General features: G+C 48.6%; 1 protein-coding gene across 7 annotated transcripts in view; it reads left to right on the forward strand.

Annotated features, from left to right (window-relative positions):
* The window catches only part of LOC106574075 (nuclear factor 1 A-type), a 283,951-nt gene extending 265,105 nt beyond the window's left edge, over nucleotides 1–18,846 (forward strand). For all 7 annotated transcript variants that reach the window (XM_045697325.1, XM_045697324.1, XM_045697328.1 and 4 more), the window contains one exon: nucleotides 16,782–18,846. In XM_045697325.1, the coding sequence (XP_045553281.1) occupies nucleotides 16,782–16,796 (15 nt within the window). In that variant the 3' untranslated portion in view covers nucleotides 16,797–18,846. The remainder of the gene's footprint in view (nucleotides 1–16,781) is intronic.
* Nucleotides 18,847–22,435: the final 3,589 nt, after the last annotated feature.

Here is a 22,435-nt window from a genome sequence, read left to right on the forward strand (position 1 = left end):
ACACACCAGTACACACTAACCAGCTTCTATAATACACTCTAGTACACACTAACCAGCTTCTATAATACACACCAGTACACACTAACCAGCTTCTATAATACACACCAGTACACACTAACCAGCTTCTATAATACACTCTAGTACACACTAACCAGCTTCTATAATACACACTAGTACACACTAACCAGCCCCACCAATATACACCATTATGTAACCAGCTCCAACTGTACACACCAGACAGTGGTTGAGCCAAGTTACAGCCAGCCAGACGCCCAGCCAACAGAGGACAGACTCACTGCCAGAGAAAGAAAGTGGGATGGGAGGAGGGCAAGTAAAAAAGGGTGGATGCTAGGAAAGATGAAGAGAAGATGAGGAGTGAAACAGTAAGAACAATAGAGGGAGTTTGCTTGTGTTTTTGTTTGTGTGTGTGTGTGTGTGTGTGTGTGTGTGTGTGTGTGTGTGTGTGTGTGTGTGTGTGGCGTGTACGTGTGTACGTGTGTACGTGTGTGTCGGTATGTGTGCCTGTCTGTACGTGCATGTGTCAGAGTGTCACGTCGGTGTCCCGCAGAGAACGTGGCCGACGATTTATTGACTCTGTCACAGGCCGCAAGACACACACTTCCCCCTGGAAGAGAGGAGGCAGGTGTTTGTCATAACCGCCAGAGAGGAAGGAAGGGAGGGAGGGAGGAGGAGGAGGGGGTAGAAGGAGGAGGAGGGGGTAGGAGGAGGAGGGCGTAGGAGGAGGAGGGGGTAGGAGGAGGAGGAGGAGGAGGGGGTAGGAGGAGGAAGAGGAGGGGGTAGGAGGAGGAGGAGGAGGGGGTAGGAGGAGGAGGAGGAGGGGGTAGGAGAAGGAGGAGGAGGAGGGGGGAGGAGGAGGAGGGGGGGGAGGAGGAGGAGGAGGGGAGGGGTAGGAGGAGGAGGGGGTAGAAGGAGGAGGGGGTAGGAGGAGGAGGGGGGTAGAATGAGGAGGGGGGTAGGAGGAGGAGGGGAGGGGTAGGAGGAGGAGGGGGTAGGAGGAGGAGGAGGGGGTAGAAGGAGGAGGGGGTAGGAGGAAGAGGGGGTAGGAGGAGGAGGGGAGGGGGTAGGAGGAGGAGGGGGTAGGAGGAGGAGGGGAGGGGATAGGAGGAGGAGGGGGTAGGAGGAGGAGGGGGTAGGAGAAGGAGGAGGAGGAGGGGGTAGGAGGAGGAGGGGGTAGGAGGAGGAGGGGGTAGGAGGAGGAGGGGAGGGGGTAGGAGGAGGAGGGGGTAGGAAGAGGAGGAGGAGGGGGTAGGAGGAGGGGGTAGGAGGAGGAGGGGAGGGGGTAGGAGGAGGAGGGGGTAGGAGGGGAGGGGGTAGGAGGAGGAGGGGGGTAGGAGGAGGAGGAGGGGAGGGGGTAGGAGGAGGAGGGAGGAGGGGGTAGGAGGAGGAGGGGAGGGGTAGGAGGAGGAGGGGGAGGGGTAGGAGGAGGAGGGGGTAGGAGTAGGAGGGGAGGGGGTAGGAGGAGGAGGGGGTAGGAGGAGGAGGGGGGGTAGGAGGAGGAGGAGGAGGGGGGGTAGGAGGAGGAGGGGAGGGGGTAGGAGGAGGAGGGGGTAGGAGGAGGAGGGGAGGGGGTAGAAGGAGGAGGGGGTAGGAGGAGGAGGGGAGGGGGTAGGAGGAGGAGGGGGTAGGAGGAGGAGGGGGTAGGAGGGGAGGGGGTAGGAGGAGGAGGGGGGTAGGAGGAGGGGGTAGGAGGAGGAGGGGAGGGGGTAGGAGGAGGAGGGGGTAGGAGGAGGAGGGGGTAGGAGGAGGAGGGGAGGGGGTAGGAGGAGGAGGGGAGGGGGTAGGAGGGGGAGGGGGTAGGACGGTTAGCTGAGTGGCTGCTGCTGTTATTTATTGTTTGTTTTTACGTGATTTAAATTTCAGTTCAAGGGGCTTTATTGGCATGGGAAACATATGTTTACATTGCCAAAGCAAGTGAAGTAGATAATAAACAAAAGTGAAATAAACAATACAAATGAACACGTATTACTTATTTATCTATTTATACATCCCCCTCTCTTTCTCTCTCTCTCTCTCTCTCTCTCTTTCTCTCCCCCTCTCTCTGTCTCTCCCTCGCTCTCTTTTTCTCTCCCCCTCTCTCTTTCTCTCTTTCTCTCCCTCTCTCTCCCTCTTTCTCACCCTCCCTCTTTCTCACCCTCCCTCTTTCTCACCCTCCCTCTTTCTGTCTCTCTCTCTCTCTCTCTCTCTCTCTCTCTCTCTCTCTCTCTCTCTCTCTCTGTCTCTCCATCGCTCTGTCTCTCTCTTTTTCTCTCCCCCTCTCTCTGTCTCTCTCTCCCTCTCCCTCTCTCTCCCTCTCCCTCTCTCTCCCTCTTTCTCACCCTCCCTCTTTCTGTCTCTCTCTCTCTCTCTCTCTCTCTCTCTCTCTCTCTCTCTCTCTCTCTCTCTCTCTCTCCACCAGGGTTATCCACTAAGCCAGCCCATTCCTCTATCCATCTGTGTTTGCTCAGGCCTTGCGATCTGATGTTCTGTGCGTTATTAATGTGGCCTGGGTCACTGAGGCTGGCTTCTCAAGCACCCCTCAACACACACATACAGCACACACACAATCCCATGGGTGTGTGTGAGCCATTGTTTTAACATGTATTCAGGATGTCATTTTGGTCCAGAATGCTGTCACAGTGGTGAGGAGGGAATAATGCCAATGTAGAATTAGCGGATGGTTAGGTGACCATGACTATATGAGGTCATGTTGGGAGTTTGGCAGGACAGCGTGGTTAACACCCCTACTCTTACCATAAGGACCATGGGCATAACCCTAACCCTATAGAATTACCATAAGGACCATGGGCATAACCCTAACCCTATAGAATTACCATAAGGACCATGGGCATAACCCTAACCCTATAGAATTACCATAAGGACCATGGGCATAACCCTAACCCTATAGAATTACCATAAGGACCATGGGCATAACCCTAACCCTATAGAATTACCATAAGGACCATGGGCATAACCCTAACCCTATAGAATTACCATAAGGACCATGGGCATAACCCTAACCCTATAGAATTACCATAAGGACCATGGGCATAACCCTAACCCTATAGAATTACCATAAGGACCATGGGCATAACCCTAACCCTATAGAATTACCATAAGGACCATGGGCATAACCCTAACCCTATAGAATTACCATAAGGACCATGGGCATAACCCTAACCCTATAGAATAAGGACCATGGGCTCTGCAGTTGCCACAGTGTCTTATCTGATAAATAATACAACATTTTAGTCTATTTATTCATGTTGTTCTTGGACTAAGTCACTTGTAAAAGGAGAAAATGATCTTGTCATTGACTTCAATTTAAATGAGCAGAGCTATGCTCTCTAGCCATAGCAGTGGCGCTGGTGTGATCTCTTCCAATCGCTCTCAGTTCTTCAGACACCCATAGAAAGACCTACAAGGGTCCAGCCACTGGACTCAACAAGGGTCCAGCCACTGGACTCTACAAGGGTCCAGCCACTGGACTCTACAAGGGTCCAGCCACTGGACTCTACAAGGGTCCAGCCACTGGACTCTACAAGGGTCCAGCCACTGGACTCTACAAGGGTCCAGCCACTGGACTCTACAAGGGTCCAGCCACTGGACTCTACAAGGGTCCAGCCACTGGACTCTACAAGGGTCCAGCCACTGGACTCTACAAGGGTCCATCCACTGGACTCTACAAGGGTCCAGCCACTGGACTCTACAAGGGGGGTGACTCTACGTGAGCAGCCATGTTCCCTCTGCCATGCATTCCTTTATTGTCCATGTTGTCTGTGGGGGGGGGGATTACAGCCCCAACATGAAAAGCCCCGAGATACACACACACACACACACACACACACACACACACACACACACACACACACACACACACACACACACACACACACACACACACACACACACGGCCCTCAGCGCCTGTTTGTAAACCACCCCGCGGCCCGGGGGACAAAAGTTACCCATGGCGGCCAATGTTCGCCCCATGGAGAGAGAAAGGTATAGAGTGAGGGATGGAGGGAGAAACAAGAGAGAGAGATGTGACTGTAATAGTAAACATTCCCAGTCTGCTCGCCATGGAAACGAGGGGGGAGGGTTGATTGAGGTGCCCGTGTGTGTCCACCCTCCACCCCCCCTCTCCCTCTCTCATTGGAAACGTTTCTTGTTTGGGAGAGTGGGTGGGGGTTGTGGGTGGCGGGGTCAGTGCCAGTGGAAGAAGGGAATGGGTTTTAGGCATAGCCAATGAACTAGGGGGTGTGTGTGGTGGGCACAGTGCCCGCGAGTCAGCGCTGCCATGGGAGCCAGTGGCGGTTGCCCCCAGAGACACAGCACTGAGGACCCCGTGATGCTCTGCTCTGTGCCTGTCTAGGATACTGTTTTCACACACCAGATACACACACAGCCTGCCCCCTTGTCCTCCTGACTAGTCCAGACATGTATACGCCCACACACACACTCTTGTACACCTCTCCTCACCCTCTTACCCCCAAGCAATTTCCAACAAAGACATTGGTACACACAAACAAACACTCAGACACACTCACACATACACACACACACACACACACACACACACACACACACACACACACACACACACACACACACACACACACACACACACACACTGGTGTGAGGCTAGTACAAATGATCACAGTTGCCTTATAGTCACTTCTCTCATATAGGACATTAGCACATCTTTAGAGGGAGGATTTAAATGCGCAATCTGTCTTTTCCTTCTCTGATTTGAAGGGATATTACCTCTGCACTTAAATGTGTATGAGTTACAGCTTGCACCTTTACAGAAGTTAAATATTTCACCTTTTAAATTGTTTGTTTTGGCGCAGCCATAATTATAAACTGTGTGTCGTGTATTTAGGCAGGCTGGGAGTCAATGGGTGTCGTTACCTTGTTGAACCAGCAGGGGGAGAAGCTCTGACCAGTTTACTTTCCCACAGTAATTATGATGCATTTTACTAGAAGCAGACAACTGTCTCAGACAACACTGTCACTAATCAATGCATCTGTGGGTACAGTAATATTACAAGACGGACCAAGACCAAAAAAACACACTGTTAATAATGTTGCATAATGATGAAGCGTTACAGTACTAGTCATTTCACTGATTATGAGTTAGTTTGGGTGTCTGCACTAGAGGAGGCCTGCGGGACACTGAGGAGGTGTAGCATAGTATGCGTCCCAAATGGCACCCTATTCCCTATATAGTGCACTACTTTCGACCAGAATACTATGGGTCCTGGTCAAAAGTAGTGCACTACAAATGGAATAGGGTTTCATTTGGGACTTTGACATAGTATAGTGTATTGTAATATACTGATAGGTGGCTGATGATAGTATGGATGTAAATAAGAAATGGTGTGAATGATCAGGGAGCTGTAAAGGATGGAGCAGGAGAGAAGGAGGGAGAGAGAAAGGTAGAGGGGAGACATAGGTAGAGTGAGAGGGGATAGAGGCAGAGGGGAGACAAATGGGTAGCGTGAGAGGGGGGAGAAAGGGAGGGAGAGAGGCAGAGGGGCGACGCATGGGTAGAGCGAGAGGGGTGAGATGGGGATGCTGAGGGGGAGGCAGTGAAGAGATGAGGGGTAAAGAGAGATGGTACGAGTCAGATTGAAAAGGGGTAGGAAGAGAGACGTGGCAGAGAAGAGATGGGTAGGAAGAGAGACGTGGCAGAGAAGAGATGGGTAGAAAGAGAGACGGTGGCAGAGAAGAGATGGGTAGGAAGAGAGACGTGGCAGAGAAGAGATGGGTAGAGAGACGTGGCAGAGAAGAGATGGGTAGAAAGAGAGACGGTGGCAGAGAAGAGATGGGTAGAAAGAGAGACGTGGCAGAGAAGAGATGGGTAGAAAGAGAGACGTGGCAGAGAAGAGATGGGTAGGAAGAGAGACGTGGCAGAGAAGAGATGGGTAGGAAGAGAGACGTGGCAGAGAAGAGATGGGTAGGAAGAGAGACGTGGCAGAGAAGAGATGGGTAGGAAGAGAGACATGGCAGAGAAGAGATGGGTAGGAAGAGAGACGTGGCAGAGAAGAGATGGGTAGGAAGAGAGACGGTGGCAGAGAAGCGATGGGTAGGAAGAGAGACGTGGCAGAGAAGAGATGGGTAGAAAGAGAGACGTGGCAGAGAAGAGATGGGTAGGAAGAGAGACGTGGCAGAGAAGAGATGGGTAGAAAGAGAGACGTGGCAGAGAAGAGATGGGTAGTGAGACGTGGCAGAGAAGAGATGGGTAGGAAGAGAGACGTGGCAGAGAAGAGATGGGTAGGAAGAGAGACGTGGCAGAGAAGAGATGGGTAGAGAGACGTGGCAGAGAAGAGATGGGTAGGAAGAGAGACGTGGCAGAGAAGAGATGGGTAGGAAGAGAGACGTGGCAGAGAAGAGATGGGTAGAGAGACGTGGCAGAGAAGAGATGGGTAGGAAGAGAGACGTGGCAGAGAAGAGATGGGTAGAGAGACGTGGCAGAGAAGAGATGGGTAGAGAGACGTGGCAGAGAAGAGATGGGTAGAAAGAGAGACGTGGCAGAGAAGAGATGGGTAGAAAGAGAGACGTGGCAGAGAAGAGATGGGTAGGAAGAGAGACGGTGGCAGAGAAGAGATGGGTAGGAAGAGAGACGTGGCAGAGAAGAGATGGGTAGGAAGAGAGACGGTGGCAGAGAAGAGATGGGTAGAAAGAGAGACGTGGCAGAGAAGAGATGGGTAAGAAGAGAGACGGTGGCAGAGAAGAGATGGGTAGAAAGAGAGACGTGGCAGAGAAGAGATGGGTAGAAAGAGAGACGTGGCAGAGAAGAGATGGGTAGAGAGACGTGGCAGAGAAGAGATGGGTAGGAAGAGAGACGGTGGCAGAGAAGAGATGGGTAGGAAGAGAGACGGTGGCAGAGAAGAGATGGGTAGGAAGAGAGACGTGGCAGAGAAGAGATGGGTAGAAAGAGATACGTGGCAGAGAAGAGATGGGTAGGAAGAGAGACGTGGCAGAGAAGAGATGGGTAGGAAGAGAGACGTGGCAGAGAAGAGATGGGTAGAAAGAGAGACGGTGGCAGAGAAGAGATGGGTAGGAAGAGAGACGTGGCAGAGAAGAGATGGGTAGAAAGAGAGACGTGGCAGAGAAGAGATGGGTAGGAAGAGAGACGTGGCAGAGAAGAGATGGGTAGGAAGAGAGACGTGGCAGAGAAGAGATGGGTAGAAAGAGAGACGGTGGCAGAGAAGAGATGGGTAGGAAGAGAGACGTGGCAGAGAAGAGATGGGTAGGAAGAGAGACGGTGGCAGAGAAGAGATGGGTAGAAAGAGAGACGTGGCAGAGAAGAGATGGGTAGAAAGAGAGACGTGGCAGAGAAGAGATGGGTAGAAAGAGAGACGGTGGCAGAGAAGAGATGGGTAGGAAGAGAGACGTGGCAGAGAAGAGATGGGTAGGAAGAGAGACGGTGGCAGAGAAGAGATGGGTAGGAAGAGAGACGTGGCAGAGAAGAGATGGGTAGAAAGAGAGACGTGGCAGAGAAGAGATGGGTAGGAAGAGAGACGTGGCAGAGAAGAGATGGGTAGGAAGAGAGACGGTGGCAGAGAAGAGATGGGTAGGAAGAGAGACGGTGGCAGAGAAGAGATGGGTAGGAAGAGAGACGTGGCAGAGAAGAGATGGGTAGAAAGAGAGACGTGGCAGAGAAGAGATGGGTAGGAAGAGAGACGGTGGCAGAGAAGAGATGGGTAGGAAGAGAGACGTGGCAGAGAAGAGATGGGTAGAAAGAGAGACGTGGCAGAGAAGAGATGGGTAGGAAGAGAGACGGTGGCAGAGAAGAGATGGGTAGGGGGGGGAATAAAGGGACGCATAGAGAGAGAGGGAGAGGTGGTTTCATAAGCACACCGGGCTGGGAGCTGGTTTGCATTACATGAGGCTGAATTCTTCTGAGATGACACTCATCTGCAGGCACTTTAGCCCAGCGTCCTGAGTCAGCACTTCTCCACATGATGAGATTACTGGTTCCATTGACAGGAGGTTAAAGAAACAGGCAAAGATCCCTCCTTCCTCTTTCACTGGGTACTTCTTTCTCCTTACTATCTCTCTCTCTTCTCTTTCACTGGGTACTTCTTTCGCCTTACTATCTCTCTCCTCTCTCTTCTCCTCTTTCACTGGGTACTTCTTTCTCCTTACTATCTCTCTCTCTCTTCTCCTCTTTCACTGGTTACTTCTTTCTCCTTACTATCTCTCTCTCTTCTCTTTCACTGGGTACTTCTTTCTCCTTACTATCTCTCTCTCTTCTCTTTCACTGGGTACTTCTTTCTCTTTACTATCTCTCTCTCTTCTCCTCTTTTACTGGGTACTTCTTTCTCCTTACTATCTCTCTCTCTTCTCCTCTTTCACTGGGTACTTCTTTCTCCTTACTATCACTCTCTTCTCCTCTTTCACTGGGTACATCTTTCTCCTTACTATCACTCTCTCTTCTCCTCTTTCACTAGGTACTTCTTTCTCCTTACTATCTCTCTCTCTTCTCTCTCTCCTCTTTCACTGGGTACTTCTTTATCCTTACTATCTCTCTCTCTTCTCTCTCTTCTCTTTCACTGGGTACTTCTTTATCCTTACTATCTCTCTCTCTTCTCCTCTTTCTCTTTCACTGGGTACTTCTTTCTCCTTACTAACTCTCTCTCTTCTCCTCTTTCACTGGGTACTTCTTTCTCCTTACTATCTCTCTCTCTTCTCTTTCACTGGGTACTTCTTTCTCCTTACGATCTCTCTCTCTTCTCTTTCACTGGGTACTTCTTTCTCTTTACTATCTCTCTCTCTTCTCCTCTTTCACTGGGTACTTCTTTCTCCTTACTATCTCTCTCTCTCTCTTCTCTTTCACTGGGTACTTCTTTCTCTTTACTATCTCTCTCTCTTCTCTCTCTTCTCTTTCACTGGGTACTTCTTTATCCTTACTATCTATCTCTCTCTCTTCTTCACTTTCTCTTTCACTGGGTACTTCTTTCTCCTTACTATCTCTCGCTCTTCTCCTCTTTCTCTTTCTCTTTCACTTGGTACTTCTTTCTCTTTACTATCTCTCTCTTCTCCTCTTTCACTGGGTACTTCTTTCTCTTTACTATCTCTCTCTCTTCTCCTCTTTTACTGGGTACTTCTTTCTCTTTACTATCTCTCTCTCTTCTCCTCTTTTACTGGGTACTTCTTTCTCTTTACTATCTCTCTCTTCTCCTCTTTTACTGGGTACTTCTTTCTCTTTACTATCTCTCTCTTCTCCTCTTTCACTTGGTACTTCTTTCTCCTTACTATCACTCTCTTCTCCTCTTTCACTGGGTACATCTTTCTCCTTACTATCACTCTCTCTTCTCCTCTTTCACTGGGTACTTCTTTCTCCTTACTATCTCTCTCTCTTCTCCTCTTTCACTGGGTACATCTTTCTCCTTACTATCTCTCTCTCTTCTCTTTCACTGGGTACTTCTTTCTCCTTACGATCTCTCTCTCTTCTCTTTCACTGGGTACTTCTTTCTCTTTACTATCTCTCTCTCTCTCTTCTCTTTCACTGGGTACTTCTTTCTCTTTACTATCTCTCTCTCTTCTCCTCTTTCACTGGGTACTTCTTTCTCCTTACTATCTCTCTCTCTCTTCTCCTCTTTCTCTTTCACTGGGTACTTCTTTCTCCTTACTGTCTCTCTCTCTTCTCCTCTTTCACTGGGTACTTCTTTCTCCTTACTATCTCTCTCTCTTCTCTCTCTTCTCTTTCACTGGGTACTTCTTTATCCTTACTATCTATCTCTCTCTCTTCTTCTCTTTCTCTTTCACTGGGTACTTCTTTCTCCTTACTATCTCTCGCTCTTCTCCTCTTTCTCTTTCTCTTTCACTTGGTACTTCTTTCTCTTTACTATCTCTCTCTTCTCCTCTTTCACTGGGTACTTGTTTCTCTTTACTATCTCTCTCTCTTCTCTCCTCTTTCACTAGGTACTTCTTTCTCCTTACTATCTCTCTCTCTTCTCTCCTCTTTCTCTCCTAGGCTTTCTCCACACTTCATCATGCTTGACTGTATGACTCAAGTGTGTGTGTGTGTAAGTCACACTTTCACAGTCTTTCACATACACTGCTGTTATTCTGTTAGTTATTTATCCTGATTGCCTAGTCCCTTTCCCCCTACCTACAGTACATGTATATATTGCCTCAATTACCTCATACCCCTGTAACATTGACTCGGTACCGGTTACTTTTTGTATATAGTCTTGTTATTGTTATTTTATTGTGTTACTATTTCCTTTTTGCACATTTTTCCTACTTTCTTACTCTGGATTGTTTTGGAAAGGGCTCGTAAGTAAGCATTTCACAGTAAAGTCTACACCTGTTGTATTCTGCACATGATACAAATACTCTCTCTCTCTCTCTCTCTCTCTCTCTCTCTCTCTCTCTCTCTCTCTCTCTTTCTCTCAAACATTGGCAATACCTTCCTAATATTGAGTTGGATGACCTTTGAGTGGTGGACCATACTTGATGCACACAGGGAACTGTTGAGCGTGAAAATACCCAGTAGCTTTGCAGTTCTTGACACAAACTGGTGCACCTGGCACCTACTACCGTACTCCGTTCAAAGGCACTTAAATATTTTGTCTTGCCCATTCACCCTCTGAATGGCACACATACATAATCCATGTCTTAATTGTCTCAAGGCTTCAAAATCCTTCTTTAACCTGTCTCCTCTGCTTCATCTACACTGATTGAAGTGGATTTAAGAAGTGACATCAATAAGGGATGATCTCTCTTTCTTTCTATCCCCCTCTCTATCTCTGCCTCCTCTCTCTCTTTCTTTCTATCCCCCTCTCTCCCTCTCTCTATCTCTCCCTCCTCTCTCTCTTTCTTTCTATCCCCCTCTCTCTCTATCTCTCCCTCCTCTCTCTCTGCTGTGAAAGTCCTACTCCCCACCACCACTTTTACTGGTCTGAATGTCTGGCTCTCACAGCACAACCTCAGCTGTCCCCTATTGACAATTATGGTGTGTGAGTGTGTGACAGAGAGCAGAGTATTTATCTAGAGCCTGGTTGGAGGTAGAGAGAGTGTCCAGAATAAAGAACAGGGCTATAATCAGCTCTAACCTCCCAAAAGAAGACTGTGGTTTTACAGTTTTATGTCTCATTCAGGGAGCAAGGGAGAGAGGGAGAGATAGATAGAGAGGAAGACTGAAAGGGAGGAGGATAAAGAAAGAGAAAGGGAGAGGGAGAGATAGATAGAGAGGAAGACTGAAAGGGAGGAGGATAAAGAAAGAGAAAGGGAGAGGGAGAGATAGATAGAGAGGAAGACTGAAAGGGAGGAGGATAAAGAAAGAGAAAGGGAGAGGGAGAGATAGATAGAGAGGAAGACTGAAAGGGAGGAGGATAAAGAAAGAGAAAGGGAGAGGGAGAGAAAAAGAGGATGACTGAAGTATGTAATGTGTGGTGGAGATCCTCACCAGTTACCAGTTACTGATCCTCTCCAGTTCATTCAGTCACTGAATGAAAACAATGTTGCTTTTCTTCACTTCCCTCAGCAAGGTGTGCACATAGGCCCCGTTCCTGTGTGTGTTTGCTCATGTGTGTGCGGTCACTGGTGGCCATGTCCCGCTCCACCCTCCCTGCGCCCACCCCACCCTCCCTGTGCCCGCTCCACCCTCCCTGTGCCCACTCCACCCTCCCTGTGCCCGCTCCACCCTCCCTGTTCCCGCTCCACCCTCCCTGTGCCCGCTCCACCCTCCCTGCGCCCGCTCCACCCTCCCTGCGCCCGCTCCACCCTCCCTGTGCCCACTCCACCCTCCCTGCGCCCGCTCCACCCTCCCTGCGCCCGCTCCACCCTCCCTGTGCCCGCTCCACCCTCCCTGTGCCCACTCCACCCTCCCTGTGCCCGCTCTAGCCTCACAACGCATGGCATCGCTCATCCCAGTGCATCTGGTAGGCTTTCCTGTGGGCACTAGAACACACCTCAGTGTAATGGTTGGTGTTAAAGTGGGGCCCGGGCACCAGCTCCAACCAGCCCACAGAGCCCAGCCCAGCAGAGCCCAGCCCAGCAGAGCCCAGCCCACAGAGCCCAGTCCACAGAGCCCAGCCCAGCAGAGCCCAGCCCACAGAACCCAGCTCAGCAGAGCTCAGCCCACAGAACCCAGCCCAGCAGAGCCCAGCCCACAGAGCCCAGCCCACAGAACCCAGCCCACAGAACCCAGCCCACAGAACCCAGCCCACAGAACTCAGCCCACAGAGCCCAGCCCACAGAATCCAGCCCAGCAGAGCCCAGCCCACAGAACCCAGCCCACAGAACCCAGCCCACAGAACCCAGCCCACAGAGCCCAGTCCACAGAACCCAGCCCAGCAGAACCCAGCCCACAGAACCCAGCCCAGCAGAGCCCAGCCCACAGAACCCAGCCCAGCAGAGCCCAGCCCAGCAGAGCCCAGCCCACAGAACCCAGCCCAGCAGAACCCAGCCCAGCAGAGCCCAGCCCACAGAGCCCAGCCCACAGAGCCCAGCCCAGCAGAGCCCAGCCCACAGAGCCCAGCCCACAGAACCCAGCCCACAGAGCCCAGCCCACAGAGCCCAGCCCACAGAACCCAGTCCACAGAACCCAGCCCACAGAGCCCAGCCCACAGAGCCCAGCCCACAGAACCCAGCCCACAGAGCCCAGCCCACAGAACCCAGCCCACAGAGCACCACGTGTCCTCAATAACAGCCCCCTGTCTGCTGGTTCTCTTCACTACCTCTCTCCCCTAATAGAGTGAACATGTCCCTATGCTAATAACTGTGTGTGGACATTCTAACTTTCTCTCTCTCCCCCATCTCTCTCTCTCACTACCCCATCGCGCTCTCTGTCTGTCTCTCCATCTCTCTCTCTCACTACCCCATCGCTCTCTCTGTCTCTCTCTCTCCATCTCTCTCTCTCACTACCCCATCGCTCTCTCTGTCTCTCTCTCCCCATCTCTCTCTCACTACCCCATCGCTCTCTCTGTCTCTCTCTCCATCTCTCTCTCTCACTACCCCATCGCTCTCTCTGTCTCTCTCTCCCCATCTCTCTCACTACCCCATCGCTCTCTCTGTCTCTCTCTCCCCATCTCTCTCTCACTACCCCATCGCTCTCTCTGTCTCTCTCTCCCCATCTCTCTCTCTCACTACCCCATCGCTCTCTCTGTCTCTCTCTCCAGCTCTCTCTCTCACTACCCCATCGCTCTCTGTCTCTCTCTCCATCTCTCTCTCTCACTACCCCATCACTCTCTCTGTCTTTCTCTCTCCATCTCTCTCTCTCACTACCCCATCGCTCTCTCTCTTTCTCTCTCCAGCTCTCTCTCTCTCACTACCCCATCGCTCTCTCTGTCTTTCTCTCTCCATCTCTCTCTCTCACTACCCCATCGCTCTCTCTGTCTTTCTCTCTCCATCTCTCTCACTACCCCATCGCTCTCTCTGTCTTTCTCTCTCCAGCTCTCTCTCTCACTACCCCATCACTCTCTCTGTCTTTCTCTCTCCAGCTCTCTCTCTCACTACCCCATTGCTCTCTCTGTCTCTCTCTCCATCTCTCTCTCACTACCCCATCGCTCTCTCTGTCTCTCTCTCCAGCTCTCTCTCTCACTACCCTAGGCTCTCTCTGTCTTTCTCTCCCCCAGCTCTCTCTCTCACTACCCCATCGCTCTCTCTGTCTTTCTCTCCCCCAGCTCTCTCTCTCACTACCCCATCGCTCTCTCTCTCTCTCTTTCCATCTCTCTCTCACTACCCCATCGCTCTCTGTCTTTCTCTCTCCATCTCTCTCTCTCACTACCCCATCGCTCTCTCTGTCTTTCTCTCCCCCATCTCTCTCTCACTACCCCATCACTCTCTCTGTCTTTCTCTCTTCATCTCTCTCTCTCACTACTCCATCGCTCTCTCTGTCTTTCTCTCTCCAGCTCTCTCTCTCACTACCCCATCGCTCTCTCTCTCTCTCTCCCCATCTCTCTCTCACTACCCCATCGCTCTCTCTGTCTTTCTCTCCCCCAGCTCTCTCTCTCACTACCCCATCGCTCTCTCTGTCTTTCTCTCACCAGCTCTCTCTCTCACTACCCCATCGCTCTCTCTGTCTTTCTCTCTCCAGCTCTCTCTCTCACTACCCCATCGCTCTCTCTGTCTTTCTCTCCCCCAGCTCTCTCTCTTTCTTTCTCTCTTTGTCCTCTGCCCTGATGCAGTATCTGCAGTCTAAATCACAGCTGTCAGCACCAGCCCACTGTGTGGTAACACTATCCACACACACATACCCCCCTCCCCCCCGCACACACAGTGTTTTCTCGGGACAGGGGGAAGATGGATGGAGGGAGTGAGTTAGTGAAGGAGGGATGAGAAGAAAAAAGAGTAGGTAGAGTTGGAGTGGATGAAAAGTTTGAGTAGACAAATATGGTGGATGGGGAGAGAGAGGGGGGAGGGAGGGACGGAGGGAGAGAGAGGAGAGGAAGAGAGGAGAGAGAGGGGGAGGGAGGGAGGGACGGAGGGAGAGAGAGAGAGGAGAGGAAGAGAGGAGAGAGAGGGGGAGGGAGGGAGGGACGGAGGGAGAGAGAGGAGAGGAAGAGAAGAGAGGAGAGAGAGAGGGGGAGGGAGGGACGGAGGGAGAGAGAGAGGAGAGGAAGAGAGGAGAGAGAGGGGGAGGGAGGGACGGAGGGAGAGAGAGAGAGGAAGAGAGGAGAGAGAGGGGGAGGGACGGAGGGAGAGAGAGAGAGAGGAGAGGAAGAAAGGAGAGAGAGGGGGAGGGAGGGACGGAGGGAGAGAGAGAGACAGAAAGTCCTAGAGTCAGTAACTTGTATTGATGAAAAACCTTCCAGTCTTCCCTGCCGCCGAGCAGCAGCGTGTCGAGGGTAGAATTTCAACCAGTCAGGAGCTAGTCCTGGTCAGGCAGGTCAGACCGGCTAGCAACCTGCAGGATACACCCACTGGTCAGGCAGGTCAGACCGGCTAGCAACCTGCAGGATACACCCACTGGTCAGGCAGGTCAGACCGGCTAGCAACCTGCAGGATACACCCACTGGTCAGGCAGGTCAGACCGGCTAGCAACCTGCAGGATACACCCACTGGTCAGGCAGGTCAGACCGGCTAGCAACCTGCAGGATACACCCACTGGTCAGGCAGGTCAGACCGGCTAGCAACCTGCAGGATACACCCACTGGTCAGGCAGGTCAGACCAGCTAGCAACCTGCAGGATACACCCACTGACACACACACAGTACACACACACCCACTGACACACACACAGTACACACACACCCACTGACACACACACAGTACAGTCACACACACACCCACAGTACAGACACACACACACCCACAGTACCGACACACGCACACACACCCAGTACAGACACACACACACCCACAGTATAGTCAAACACACACACACACACACACACACACACACACACACACACACACACACACACACACACACACACACACACACACACACACACACCCACAGTACACACACACACACACACACCCACAGTACACACACACCCACAGTACACACACACACACACACACACACAGTACACACACACACACACACACACACACACACACACCCACAGTACACACACACACACAAACAAGACCTTTATTTTAAACGCTGGACTTTAGTTTTAGCTTTGGGTCCCCTCTAGTCTCATGACTTAGTTTGGTGATTATATCCCATATATGTCATTGTGTCTTGATGTTGAAGTTTGTTTCATTGTAAGTAGAGCAGAATGGAGAGACAGCAGTCTGTTATTTACTTCAGCGTTTTATTTTGGCTTTCATGCATTCAATGAAACCAAGGGTGGAGACAAAGTTTGTTTCCATGTGTGCATTTGTTTCAGAGTGCGTGTGTGTGTGTGTGCGTGTGCGTGTGTGTGTGTGTGTGTCGTAAGAGGGGCTGGCGGAGTGTGTGTGTGAGAGAGCTCCCTCCGAATCAATAGCGATGTATTTGTGTCTGCGGCAGTGGCTGGGTGCTCCAACTTCACAGAACAGTGACAAGAGAGAACAGAGGAGAAGAGAGGGAGAAGGAGGGATACACAGGAAGGCAACCATGGGTCTTCCTAATGGTAGTCACGTCGACGGCTGTCTGGTCGTCCTGGGCAACCAGACATGACGTAACACGGGGAGGAACTTGAACTTGGGGCAGGGATGAGGGATGTTGAGATGGGAGGGAGGGAGGAGGAGAGAAACGGAGAGAAGAGAAGGAGGGGCGCTTGCTCAATCGCTGAAAACGTGAACAATGGAGTGGAGCAATCAATGAGACTGAAGGATTACAGAGGGCCAGCCAGCTAACCTGAAGAACCACCTCTCTGTCTGTCTGTCTGTCTGTCTGTCTGTCTGTCTGTCTGTCTGTCTGTCTGTCTGTCTGTCTGTCTGTCTGTCTGTCTGTCTGTCTGTCTGTCTGTCTGTCTGTCTGTCTGTCTGTCTGTCTGTCTGTCTGTCTGTCTGTCTGTCTGTCTGTCTGTCTGTCTGTCTGTCTGCCTGCCTGTCTCTCTCTCTGTCTCTCTCTCTGTCTCTCTGTCTCTCTCTGTCTTTCTCTTTTTTTCCTTTCTCTTTCCCCCTCACTTTGTTCAGAGCTTTAACACACCGCATGGTGGAAGTTGTTCAGAAGGCAGTGACCGGCTGGATAGAGCGTATAGGAACACCCTAGCCTAGCAGCTAGGTACTCAGTAGAGAGGGAGTGAGACAGAGACAAATAGTAAGAAATGGAAAGGTAGAGTACCGACTTGAGACAAAGGAACTGCGCAGGCTGATCTATTGTCTGCTTAAATTAACTTTGTCTCAACTGTCTTCCGTCTCCCTTCATCCCTCTCTCTGTTCTGCAGTGGTACCTGGGCTAGGGACTCCAGACCCCCTTGCAGCCCGCTGGACAGATCGCTGGACAGCCCGCTGGACAGATCGCTGGACAGCCCGCTGGACAGATCGCTGGACAGCCCGCTGGACAGATCGCTGGACCCCCTACTTTCTCCCCTGAGTGCGACCTAACCTGAAAACCTGCAAACGTGCTCACCTGTTTGACAGAGAGAAGCCCAACCCCTCAAATCTGTCACTGCATGGCTACAACAGACCACCCTGCCCTCGCCCATCCCCCGAAAACAAGAGCAGAGCTACTGACTGCTTACACACGTACATACTATATATCTATACAGCCCATATATACCCTCATTCATATGGTTCATATGTCTATATTCATATCTAGTACCAGTCCCCCCAGCTGTCTATTGGATGTGCTAGCTGGAGCTCTGAGAGAGAGCTAGCGTATGTATCCTGGAGAAGTACATGTTGTGTTTCTTTATTTTTCTATTTCTTCTCGTCGTCCCCACTTTGCCGCAGAGGGGGGAATCATCACCTGACTAAATAAAAGAGCTTCCCTCTACCTTTCGTTGCCGTAGCCGACCTGTGGAGAAGGTCCGGTAACCGAGGAAGGCCAGAGACCTGAGAGTCCCGTGTACATGTGTGTATAAAGCTCTGCTGGCGTCACACGTCCCGAAACGAGAGGAAGATCAAAGCTCTTGTTTCTTTTGTTCTATGGTTGTTACCGGACTCTGTTTTCGGTTCAGTGGCTCACGGATGTAGAGGTTTTAGCTGGGTCAGATACCAACCAGTTAATACCTCTCAGTGGGCAGCCCCCCACCCTACCCCAAACCCACCCTGAGGAGGGACACTCCCCCACAGCCAGGAGGCTGAAGGTCTGAAGGTCTTCACCCCACCACGGGGCTTTTCCAGGGACATCAGTGCAACTGAAAGACCATGCAGAGGAGAACAACCAACCACCACACTATGAACTCACAGGGGACCAGAGAGGGGACGGGGTATTCATGTTTAATATCAGTCAATCAGGTGACATATTGAAACTGGTTTAAAGCCTGCAACAAGGAGAGAAGTATTTCAACGAGAGGCTTGTGAGAGAACTTCTGACTGGGAGGCTTGTTCATGTTACATTTTTGTATAGAGGTAATTTCAGTTCAAACTAACGGTTTTACAATGCTATACAATGCAAAAGGTCGAAGCTCTATAATTCTACAAACTGACTGGAGACATCTATGACTATCGTGAACAGTGGAATATTGAATTGAGGACAGTGCAATTTCGTTGGATAGTGGTTGGATAATTAAATATCTTTGTAGGATATGTCGTTAAAATAGTTGAAAATCATATATTTTTCTTCCTAGTCCATTCACACCGCTAAAATATCGGGGTAAAAAAAAAGTCAACTAGCACGATGGTCTGGTGAGAAAATAAGAGAAGATGCATTGAGCTTTTGTTGTCTTTTATTTGTTTGTTTGTTCATCTTGTAAATTTGCTAGTATTGTAGAATGTAAAAAATTTAAATCCTTTTTAGAAATATTGTAATTTTAAACAATCAATTTTAAAGCATTTCTTGCAGCTTTGAATCTAGTCTGCTATTAATTTTAAAAAAGCAAAGTGATTAACTTATTTTAAGAAGGCACTTGATTTTAAAAGAAAAAATGAGCGGTTGAAATTTCTCATGAGGCAAAATCAGGAACATACAATGTGAGCAAATATCCAAAACATAAATCTCCACTTTCGGTTGAAAAGATAATCTAATACTGGGCATCCAAGTTCTGGTTTGCCTGTTTAAGTGGCTAGGCCTTCTCTAAGCCTTGTCCAATCAGAAGCACTTGTTCCTGCAGTTGGTTTATGGGCTGGGAGTCTAATAAGAAGATTGTAGTTGAGTGAGAAAGAGTGACCATTTGTTTTGAAAACACGTTGATATCTACATCAAGGCAAGATTACAACCAGACGGCGAAGCTTTTCAGTTGCTTCCCATGCAACTTACCATTTTATTGAAGTTTAGTTTTGTTTTTCTTTCCTATACTATACATACATATATATATATATATATATATATATATATATATACACAGTGGGGCAAAAAAGTATTTAGTCAGCCACCAATTGTGCAAGGTCTCCCACTTAAAAAGATGAGAGAGGCCTGTAATTTTCATCATAGGTACACTTCAACTATGACAGACAAAATGAGAAAAAAAAATCCAGAAAATCACATTGTAGGATTTTTAATGAATTTATTTGCAAATTATGGTGGAAAATAAGTATTTGGTCAATAACAAAAGTTTATCTCAATACTTTGTTATATACCCTTTGTTGGCAATGACACAGGTCAAACGTTTTCTGTAAGTCTTCACAAGGTTTTCACACACTGTTGCTGGTATTTTGGCCCATTCCTCCATGCAGATCTCCTCTAGAGCAGTGATGTTTTGGGGCTGTCGCAGGGCAACACAGACTTTCAACTCCCTCCAAAGATTTTCTATGGGGTTGAGATCTGGAGACTGGCTAGGCCACTCCAGGACCTTGAAATGCTTCTTACGAAGCCACTCCTTTGTTGCCCGGGCGGTGTGTTTGGGATCATTGTCATGCTGAAAGACCCAGCCACGTTTCATCTTCAATGCCCTTGCTGATGGAAGGAGGTTTTCACTCAAAATCTCACGATACATGGCCCCATTCATTCTTTCCTTTACACGGATCAGTCGTCCTGGTCCCTTTGCAGAAAAACAGCCCCAAAGCATGATGTTTCCACCCCCATGCTTCACAGTAGGTATGGTGTTCTTTGGATGCAACTCAGCATTCTTTGTCCTCCAAACACGACGAGTTGAGTTTTTACCAAAAAGTTCTATTTTGGTTTCATCTGACCATATGACATTCTCCCAATCCTCTTCTGGATCATCCAAATGCTCTCTAGCAAACTTCAGACGGGCCTGGACATGTATTGGCTTAAGCAGGGGGACACGTCTGGCACTGCAGGATTTGAGTCCCTGGCGGCGTAGTGTGTTACTGATGGTAGGCTTTGTTACTTTGGTCCCAGCTCTCTGCAGGTCATTCACTAGGTCCCCCCGTGTGGTTCTGGGATTCTTGCTCACCGTTCTTGTGATCATTTTGACTACACGGGGTGAGATCTTGCGTGGAGCCCCAGATCGAGGGAGATTATCAGTGGTCTTGTATGTCTTCCATTTCCTAATAACTGCTCCCACAGTTGATTTCTTCAAACCAAGCTGCTTACCTATTGCAGATTCAGTCTTCCCAGCCTGGTGCAGGTCTACAATTTTGTTTCTGGTGTCCTTTGACAGCTCTTTGGTCTTGGCCATAGTGGAGTTTGGAGTGTGACTGTTTGAGGTTGTGGACAGGTGTCTTTTATACTGATAACAAGTTCAAACAGGTGCCATTAATACAGGTAACGAGTGAAGGACAGAGGAGCCTCTTAAAGAAGAAGTTACAGGTCTGTGAGAGCCAGAAATCTTGCTTGTTTGTAGGTGACCAAATACTTATTTTCCACCATAATTTGCAAATAAATTCATAAAAAATCCTACAATGTGATTTTCTGGAAAAAATGTTCTCATTTTGTCTGTCATAGTTGACATGTACCTATGATGAAAATACAGGCCTCTCTCATCTTTTTAAGTGGGAGAACTTGCACAATTGGTGGCTGACTAAATACTTTTTTGCCCCACTGTATATATATACTGTTAAGACTGACTCATCCACCGTCGATCAAAACTGAAAAGTATTAACATTTTTAGTTTTTTTATCTGCATGTTCTAGTGTTAGTGACAAACCTTTACATAGATTAGAGGTAGTAAATAAAGACACAATATCCTAATCCCAACATCAGGCACTTGCCAATAGACTATATCTGTTTGGCCCTTCGAGAGGCTTTTTTTACTGCTGTCCTTCACAATCAACCAGCTTGAACGTCTTTCAGACTCTTCTTCGCTTCTCATCATTTCTGAATCGTTTTTCCTCTCTTTCGTTTTTCCCCTCTTGAAATTGTCAACAAACAAAAAAAACTCAAATCTTAAAGTATATATTTTGTTCGTATGTTCTCTAATTGCACGAAACAATTGTTCCTCATAAATGTGCCTTGAGCGATGGTCTAGTCCCGAGCTGTTGCACAATGTTCCAGTGTCCAGAGTTGACTTTGTTTCTTGTTTGTTTCCATCCCCCACCTCCCATTGTGTAGGAACTGAATCAACGTTGTTATACTGATAAGAAACATGAATGATGAGATGGAAGACATCTCAAGCCTGTACGACAGTACTTTGCATGCTATGATGCAACATGGAGGTGCTGTGAGTGTAGAAGACCTGAAACACTATATCTGTCTTGTACTGCTGTTTAACTAGGCCAGCGTCAATCACCCCGACATGCCCCCTTTTTAGTTATTCGGTAAGTAGGAATAGACCTCTTTATATCTTGAAAATAGTTTAGATAACCCCCAGCCATCGACCCATAACAATTTTTTGTGTTGAAAATACTAATCTATAGATATATATGGATGTGGCTGAAATGTCGAAATGGAAACTACTTTTTGCTTTGGAGTCTACCTTTTTTTTCAACTTTTTTTTCTTCAGAAATGAATAATGAGAAAAGAATATGCAATAGCTGCTTGCACTCATGTAGACAGTCATTTAGTCATTTGTTTGTGATGTTATTTTTTATTTTTTTACCACAGTTAGGTTGCACTTGACTGGCTACGTGGTTGGTGGTCGGTCCCTTTGGCAGACCCACTCCAGGAGAACAAAGGGCTCGCAAAGCCCAGTCAGCCTTGCTTGGGTATTCTACTTTCTTTGTTTCCAACACTAACAAGATGACCCAAAAATGTATGGGGGGGGGGGGTCACAAGCAAGCCTTAAACAAGTCAAACTTCGTCTCCATCACAAAATCCACATTTGAAAGAAAAAAATATGACGTCCAACAATAAAAATACCACTTTCTATATCCTCCATTTCAACAGACTTCCAGACGTATATTCTTTGTTTACCTGTTTATCTGTCTATTACATTTATCATTTAAAAAAGTAAATTGTATGTTTTTTGGGGGAAGCCTTCGTGATGGTTTAGTAGTAAGACTTTGTGGGTTGTGTTTGTCCTTTAGTGTGACAGTTTTTGTCTTTGTTCTTGCCTACCCTTTAGCGATGAGTTGGGCATTACTTTCCTAATTATCTGCACTAAATGTGAAACAAATGACAATAGTGAGAATTATTGAAAAGAAACGGCTTCCACGGCTTAAAAGCGAAGGGAAAAAACAATTGCACGGACATTTTTTGTCACAAAAACTCGTTGTGAACAGCCTAGCATCTAATCAGCAAGATTTGGCTGTGTGTGTGTAAGATACGACAAAATGACCCCCTTTTTAAAGACAGAAAAACTAAGCAATAGTTTGGGCAGTCTTTTTGTTCTTGTATTGTGTGTAATTTAGTTCTGGGTATAGAAGTGGGGAGAAGAGTTGATGATGACAAAGGAATACCTAAAAAAAGACAAGGAAAGCTATGGAGCAGGCAGGGCCGAAAGGCCTGACTGTGGGAGACCTGGTGTTTGTATGTTGTATAGTTTTATTAATTACACTGATTTTAAAGCTGCCCTATTTTATAATGCAGGACTTTTGTAACATTGATTAAATGAGGAGAAAAACTAGTGTTGTGAATTTTCTGATTGTTTGTATT

This window comes from Salmo salar, chromosome ssa16 (genome assembly GCF_905237065.1).
Source record: "Salmo salar chromosome ssa16, Ssal_v3.1, whole genome shotgun sequence".
Taxonomy (NCBI): domain Eukaryota; kingdom Metazoa; phylum Chordata; class Actinopteri; order Salmoniformes; family Salmonidae; genus Salmo; species Salmo salar.